An 8,626-nucleotide genomic window follows, 5' to 3' on the forward strand; every position below is an offset into this window, starting at 1 on the left:
TACAACAGTCTGTACAATACTGTAACATCAAAGATTAAAAAAAAAAAAGTACTGTAAACTTTTTTTTTTTGCATATGCCTACAGGTGCTTGATGATGGAAAGGCAGCTCACTCCCCTCCCCAAGTGCCTGCCTCCTGCCTTACCTATGCAGAGTCACAAATGGAGTGTATTGATTCAATCATTTATGAGAGGTTACTCACCCTGGTCTCAGGATACCACTGACTATATCTCCCTTCAGTTGGGGGGCACCTCTAGCTACTTAATACTGAGGGTAGCTTTGGCTACCTAATACTAAGGGGCACCTGTAGCTACCTACATTGGTCATGGGAAGTAGGGGAGAAGTGACAGATGGGCCTGAGAGCACACTTTTGGTGCAGTTTGCTGAGGGAGGGGAGGGGGGGGGGGGTTGTAGGTCCATGGAGGGAGAAGCCTAGAGTGCCAGGACATCTGTGCCTATAGGCTCCTGTGATGTCAATCAGGGCCTGGCTGGATGTAAGCCTGGCTTAATTTGCATATTCAGCACTGATGCATTGTGGGAGACCACAGTCGTTCACTTAAAGCTGAATTATAGCCAATACCTTCTGTTTTAAGAAGGCAAACCACATTAAGCATTGCTTTTTAAATAGGAGGGCTTTTCGGCCTCTTTTGGTCCCCCTATACTTTCCTAGTAGATTTGGGTCACCCCGAGCTGCTTGTGTATTCTGTTACACTTGTCAGTCAGTGTGATGCAGTGCTGGAGGTGAGAAACTGATACAATAAACCTGCTGCTGACTGCCAGCGATTCCGGTAATAATGATGTTATTCTGCCTTTACAGGTTTCAGATCTCTTTCGCAAGGGCCAGGCCATACACTGCCTCAATCAGGCAGCTAAGGAAGAGAAACTGGAGAAGTAAGAAAGTTGATATACTCGCCCCATTTACAGTGTGTTTCATGCCTGAGCAAGCTGTGGCCCTCCAGCAGCCAGGGAACCGACACTTGTACTATTACACCGGCAGGCCTGCTGGAGCCTTCAGGTCATTGTCACCTGGAATGCCACCAGCCTAATCTCTGCACTTATCTCCGTATTTGTCATATGATATATAGACATTTCAGTCTATAGCATCTGACGTCCACAGGTTTGATTTTGAGGTCATTCTTGTGTTTAGCCTCCTTCATTTATTAATACACGTGTACGTTAGGGGACTATGGGGGCTGACATTTATTTCCTTTTTAAACAATGCATATTGCCTGGCTGTCCTAATGATCCTCTGCCTCTAATACATTTAGCCATAGACCCTGAACAAGAATGCAGATCAGATGCTTCTGACATAAAGGGGTTCTGTGTAGGGTATTAAAAACAAAAGACAGACACTTACTTGGGGCTTCTATCAGCCCCCTGCAGCTGTAATGTTCCGCACCATCCTCCTACGATTCTTTGTTCCCCACCGCCGGCCCGGTCTAATTATTCAACTAAATAGACGACTAAAGCTCGCTCCCGCGTGCGTTATTGGGAGACAGAGGCATATCTAGAGGGGTGCAGGCATGGCTTGTGCCACGGGCGCCACAGCACCATGGGCACCATGCCTGACCCTGTGCTTCACTGGCCTGCCTGCCTCCATGCCTCCCTGTCATTCAGACCTCAGATCAGATGAATGCTGTTATCTGGGGAACATGGCTACTTAACGTATGCATGTAGGGTTCACTTAGTGCTTAGTGTTAGAACAGAGGACAGAGAGGGAATAGGAAGAGCTCTTTCCAAAAAAAGAAACCTCAGTAATATCCCAAGCCAAAACACACAAGCAACCATAACACATGTACGCGAGAAATGATGCTGTTTTTAGAGGGGAAGGGGGCTCTGACTGAGGGAGGGGGTGCAATTTCATTGTTTGCCATAGGCGCTATATTACCCAGATACGCCCCTGTTGGGAGCTTACTGCGCAGTACAAAGTTTTCTTGCACTGCTCCTGCACAGTAAGCTCCTGATGAGGCGCGTGAGCTAGCATGCGCGCGACCACGGCTGCGCAGACGCAGTTTTATTGCAGGAAGACTTAGACTAGGACCGGCGGCGGCTAACAGAGAATCGTAAGAGGACAGCGCGGGACATAACAGCTGCAGGGGGCCGATAGAAGCCCCAGGTAAGTGTGTTTTTTGTTTTTAATGCCATACACAGAACCCCTTTAAGTCTGACTGGATTTGCCACATGCTTGTTTTGGGTGTGTGATTCAGACACTACTGCAGTCAGAAAGATCATCAGGAAAGCCAGGCAACTTGTATTGTTTAAAAGGAAAAAAATATGGCAGGTTTCATCGGTATTTGGGTTGAAAAAAAATTACATACGTACGTCAAGTTTAACCAGGTGATAAGGTTCAACACAAGCCTGCACCCTCACATATCCCTGTTGATCCAGGGGAAGGCTACAAACCCTTACAAGGCATGGTCTAATTAGCCTCAGATGTTAAAAAGAAATCCTTACCGACTCCAGATGGCAATCTGATAAAATCCCTGGATCAGCACCCAATCCAAGGATTATATCTGATTTTTGGCCCGAATCATTCGATCCTACCAGACAGAAGACATCGCTTGATCGGTGGCAGGTTGGAAGCACGTCGGTAGTGGCAATCGAGCCTGGTGGCTAGTACTTTTTACTCTCCAGGCCTTTAGTGCTTGTCGCACGGACACAGGAGATGGAGAGAAGACACAGGGAAGAGCAACTTGGGTGGTGATGAAGACACACTTCCAACACTCTGCACAACCTAGAAAGAACACATAAATGGGGGGGGGGGGCTTGGTTGGGGGGGGGGGGTGTCCGGAGGGCAGTGTGGGGCTCCACAGATTTTCGATTGCATGCTGAAATCTATTGAAAATCTGTGTACAGTGTGCAGAAGCACGATAGCGTAGTGGTTAGCACTCTCGCCTTGCAGCGCAGGTTCCCCAGTTTAAATCTCAGTCAGGGCACTATCTGGAAGGAGTTTTGTATGTTCTCCCCGTGTCTGTGTGGGTTTCCTCCCGGCACTCCGGTTTCCTCCCACATCCCAAACACATACAGATAAGTTGATTGGCTTCCCCTTAAATTGGTCCTGGAGTACGATACGTACACGACACAATACATACATAGACATAGGACTATGGTAGGGATTAGATTGTGAGCCCACCAGAGGGACAGTTAATGACAAGACAATATACTCTGTACAGCGCTGCTGAAGATGTATAAATATTAATAATATTTATCAGATTTTATCTCAGAGGAATCGATCTGATAATCAAATCTGGTGGCTATCTATTAGTGTATGCCCACCCTGTGGGCATACAGCCAGCATTATGCTGGGAACACACCATACGATTTTCCCCAGTTTGAGTCTCTGCTCGATTGTTTTTTTTTCAATTGATTCTCCTCTCAATTCTCTTATTTTCCGCTCATTTTTCTTATCTTTTACCAATCACTTCTATGTGAAATCGAACGGTAAAATGATCGAGAGGAATATCGGACATGACGGAATTTATCAATCGAATGCATCTATCTAACGGCAAAATGTATTGTGTGTTCCCAGCATAAAGCTACATACACACGAGGCACGGATGTCTGCAGTTGCATGGAGACAAGCAACAGTTGAAAGTGTCCAGCAACGACAGTTGTATACAAGCAACGATTGTATACACGCGGCAACAACCTGTCTGCAACATAGCGGAAACTGTTGCTCAGCAACTTCTGTCGCAGGTTCAATGAACTGTCGGACTCACAAGAGTTGCTAGAGACTAGCATACATACCACCGTACTGACTTGAGACTAGCGACTGTTCCTGCAACAGCTGTTGCCGGCGGTTGGCCAAGTCAATCGCCTGGCGACAGCTCTGATTAGCAACAGTTCCTTGTGTGCGCCTCATACACACGGAGGACATGTCGCCGCAACATGCGTGCGCCATGTGTTTCCAGCAACAGTTGTAGCCTGTGTGTATGGGCCTTATGGCCCATACTCACGGGCAACATTTCTGGCCTGTCGCTAGCACACGGGAGCGTGTGCGCGACAGGCCGGCGACAGCTCGTCGCTATTGCCCTCCGCATACACACGGCGGAGGGACCTGCCAACTATCGCGAAGGAAGCTGTCGCTGATGTTCCTCCCCCCCGCCGAAAGCTCATTGTATTCCCTGCTGGTTGCTGTCGCTAGTCCGCATACTCATGCGGACTAGCGACAGTTGCGGCGGTTGGCGACAGCAGCGACGAGCGACGGTTTGGGGTGCGCACCCGAGTTGCGCCTCATACTCACGGGCGACCTGTTGCCGCAACACGCGCGCGCCGCGTTTTGCAGTGACAATTGTAGCCCGTGATTATGGGCCATTATGGCCCATACTCACGGGCTAGTTTTCTAGCCTGTCGCTAGCACACGGGAGTGTGTGCGCGATAGTTCGGCGACAGCTCGTCGCCAGCTCGCTCCGCATATACAAGCGGAAGAGGGATTAGTGAAGCGACGGAAGCTGTCGCCGACGCTCCTCCCCCCCGCCGGAAGCGCTGTGAATTCTTTATTGGTTGCTGCCACTAGTCCGCATACTCACGCGGACTAGCGACAGTTGCGGCTAAGTTGCGGTGGCAACTGTCGCCATGCTATTGACTGCCGCCAATCGCCTGGCGACAGCAGCGACGAGCGACGATTCGGGGTGCGCGCCTTATACTCACAGGCGACTTGTCGCCGCAACATGCACGTGCCACGTGGTTGCGGTGACAATTGTAGCCCGTGAGTATGGGCCATTAAGACTGGAAGTGTGGCAGGGATGTATTATAAAACTGTTCCTCTTTCTTCTGTCAGTAAAGCAGGAGGTATGCTAGTCTTTCCATGTGTTTATATTTATCCACCTCTATAAATCTGGTTTACATTCACTCCTTTCTGTTTTCTTTCCTCTCAGGTGTCAGAAGTTGGTTTCTGGCTTCCTTGATTTGGACCTCGATGACCCGCAGACTGACCTGCAGAGATATTTGTGTGACCAGGTCCTGCCTTTCTCCTCTGTGCTATGATTGGACGGTTATCCTGTCATGTGAGGAATGACATGGTACATGTGGGTATATTTCCTGATGCTCCTCCCTCAATGACCCGCAGACTGACCTGCAGAGATATTTGTGTGACCAGGTCCTGCCCTTCTCCTCTGTGCTATGATTGGACGGTTATCCTGTCATGTGAGGAATGACATGGTACATGTGGGTATATTTCCTGATGCTCCTCCCTCAATGACCCGCAGACTGACCTGCAGAGATATTTGTGTGACCAGGTCCTGCCTTTCTCCTCTGTGCTATGATTGGACGGTTATCCTGTCATGTGAGGAATGACATGGTACATGTGGGTATATTTCCTGATGCTCCTCCCTCAATGACCCGCAGACTGACCTGCAGAGATATTTGTGTGACCAGGTCCTGCCTTTCTCCTCTGTGCTATGATTGGACGGTTATCCTGTCATGTGAGGAATGACATGGTACATGTGGGTATATTTCCTGATGCTCCTCCCTCAATGACCCGCAGACTGACCTGCAGAGGTATTTGTGTGACCAGGTCCTGCCTTTCTCCTCTGTGCTATGATTGGACGGTTATCCTGTTATGTGAGCACTGACATGGTACATGTGGGTATATTTCCTGATGCTCCTCCCTCAATGACCCGCAGACTGACCTGCAGAGATATTTTTGTGACCAGGTCCTGCCTTTCCTCTCTGTGCTATGATTGGACGGTTATCCTGTCATGTGAGGACTGACATGGTACATGTGGGTATATATCCTGATGCCCCTGACAGGTAAAAGAGGTGGAGTAGAGAGGACCTGCCAGGGTCAGGTCAATAACGCCGTTCCAATGCAGCCTCAGTGGTGGCCTTCAGGTCCACTGTAAAGCGTTTGCTGAATTGTTATGATGTTTGTGGTCATTTCAGATTTCACCAGCATGAGTTGTTTCCTTATTCATTTAATTATTATTATTGTAAAACAACAAATAAAAATGTAAACAGGTAGCATCATTGTTTTCTGGTGTTAAAGTATAGCCTTGTTTAGCAGTCTCCACTAACTGTTTCTTCCATTGATCTTTATGTGGGTCCCTTTTAGCAAGAGCTTGTCGGATTTCAGATCCGGGCTCTGCACTTCTTCCTGCACTGACACGGCTGCACATGTATGGCCCCGTCTGCACTTCCCCTTACCGAGTTAAGTACCCCTAGGGGCTTTTTTGATAGATTCTCTTTAACCACTTCCGGACCGCAGTAATTGAAATCTACGCCCTATTTGTGGCTGCTTGTTCTTGCCACGCTGTAGATTTCAAGTATCGCGTTCACACGGACCTGCCACTACCGCCGATGGCCCTCGCCGCAGGCCCTTCGCTCTGCCATCACTATGAGCCAGTCAGGAGCCGATTTCATTCAGCTGACCCCATGATCACTGTGAGCCCCAATTTCATTGGCTCACATTGATCACAGACCCAGGAGCCAATGAAATCAGAACTCTAAAACTCAGAACTGTTTCTCCGTTAGAATGTTTCTTAAAGGAAAACTCTGTATAGAGAGTATCCGACTAAACCAAGGGTCTCTAAAGCAAATAAGGGATTCTATATTGCAAGAATCTGATCTATAAGATCGCTTCATACAACTGGCTCACAGAACTCTGCCGTCATAGCGACAGCAGAGCGAGGGGCCTACGGCGATGGGTTACTGGTGAGAGCAGTGGGTCCGTGCAGCAATTCGTCGGTAAGCCCCATTTTTTGGTACCAGCAGTCTCTGGTCTTTATGGGGCCAGATACTGCTGGTACACAAGTGGTTAACCACTTTATCCACCACTGCAGTATATCTACCTCCTGTGTGACTTCATCTAAGCCATGAGTTAGTAGATATACATCTTGTAGCAGAAGCAGTGCTGTGCAGGATTGGACTTGCTCCTGTGCACATTTCTGGCACTATCTGGTGCAGCACTAATTGGTGAACGGGAATATATGTTTCCTGAGCTAATGAGATTGATTTTTACCATTAAAAATACTTTTATTTTCTCAGTTCATAGTGAAAAATACACTCTAGCATTATTTCAGAATCAAATATCTTCACCATACATTGTGACAGGAACATAATCTAAGTTTTGTGATAAGCGGTAAGAGTAGCCAAACAAAATTTGTGTTTTTTATCTACAGTAGCACTTTTTATTTTTAAACTGGAATTTGTAAAACTGAGAAATAATGTGTTTTTTATATTTTTTTTCCTTGTTTTCCCATTACAATTCATAGAAATCAAAATTGTTAGATGGAAACAATGGCATACAATGAAAGCCTAGTTTGTCTTGAACAAAAACAATATATATTTCATTTCTGTGTCATATGTAGGGATAAAGTTATTTCTGATTAAATAAGGACATAGCTAAACTGTGAAAACTGCTCTGGTACATAAGTGGGAAAAAAGGTCTGGATGCGAAGTGGTTAAATATCTTGTACCATTCTTCTCCTGTAGGATCCCTCATAGAGAGCCTGTACCTGTAGATGAATTAGTACTGATGGACTTTGACTTTCCTTGATGGGATAAAGTAAAGTAACAGAGTCTGTGAGACAACAAAGGGCTCTTGGCTATAGACCAACTTTAATGCTTCATCAGAAGAAGAACATAAGGGAAGCATGGTGTGGGAGGAACACAGGAGTAGCGTATAAACCTATGGAGCCTCCATTTATCCCAAGACAAGAGATTATAGAGACAAAGGGAAGGCCAGATGTTTCTTGTGCTTGGTGTTTAAGACATTATGATCCAGTAATCCCAGGGCCTTTGTGTGTGAAGTTTCCACGTGGCCACATAGAGAAAGCAAAATGGAAAACGAATCAGCAAACAGACGTCAATGAGAGCCTGCTTTAAAGAGACCCTGTCATTTATCACATTAAATGGCTTATTCAGTGATGTTGAGTGAGACAGATATTTTGCACTTAATCCGACCAATTAAAATACAACAGATTTTCCATTTAAAGTGTACCCGAGGCGACATGGGACATGATGAGATAAACATGTGTATGTACAGTACAAAACATAGCAATAACCAGGCTGTTTGACTTGTTTAATTTTGCTACCTGAAAGAGTTAATATCTAGCCATGGAAGTGACAGCTTCTGTCTTGTCAGTACCTTGTCAGGAATATAGTAAACTTCACTGATAAGCAAATTACAGCCATAAAAGTCTCCCTGGCAGAATACAACTTGTGAGGGCAGAGGGAGATAGAAAAATGTCAATAGTCCACATATTTTCATTTAGTGACCCTTATTAGGCTGCCACTGAGTAGAGTCAACATAACATTCAATCTACTTTGTAAATGTTTAGATATAAAATAAAACTATGGGATATAAAAATAGGTCATTTTTAGGAGTAGGGGGATAAATACAATTGTTTATCTCAAAAGTTTATTTTCAACTCGGGTTCACTTTAAATTGAAAAACTCCATTTAAAGGAACCTGAAGTGAGAGGGATATGTAGGCTAAGATATTTATATCATTTTAACCAATACACGTTGCCTGGTTTGCCTGGCTGTCCTGCTGATCCACTGACTCATACTTTTAGCCATAGACTGAACAAGCATGCAGATCAGGTGCTCTGACTGACATCTGACTGGATTAGCTGCATGCTTGTTTCAGGTGTCTGATTCAGACTCTACTGTTGCCAGAAAGATTAG

At 46.1% G+C, this 8,626-nt stretch overlaps 1 protein-coding gene across 9 annotated transcripts in view; it reads left to right on the forward strand.

The window, feature by feature from the left end:
• The window catches only part of MSH5 (mutS homolog 5), a 216,587-nt gene extending 210,628 nt beyond the window's left edge, over nucleotides 1-5,959 (forward strand). For 8 of the 9 annotated variants that reach the window (XM_068250397.1, XM_068250400.1, XM_068250399.1 and 5 more), the window contains 2 exons: nucleotides 816-889; nucleotides 4,876-5,959. In XM_068250397.1, the coding sequence (XP_068106498.1) occupies nucleotides 816-889; nucleotides 4,876-4,984 (183 nt within the window). In that variant the 3' untranslated portion in view covers nucleotides 4,985-5,959. The remainder of the gene's footprint in view (nucleotides 1-815; nucleotides 890-4,875) is intronic. The other variant, XM_068250402.1, reaches the window with a different exon arrangement.
• The last annotated feature ends 2,667 nt before the right edge of the window (nucleotides 5,960-8,626 follow it).

Source organism: Hyperolius riggenbachi, chromosome 8 (assembly GCF_040937935.1).
Source record: "Hyperolius riggenbachi isolate aHypRig1 chromosome 8, aHypRig1.pri, whole genome shotgun sequence".
Taxonomy (NCBI): domain Eukaryota; kingdom Metazoa; phylum Chordata; class Amphibia; order Anura; family Hyperoliidae; genus Hyperolius; species Hyperolius riggenbachi.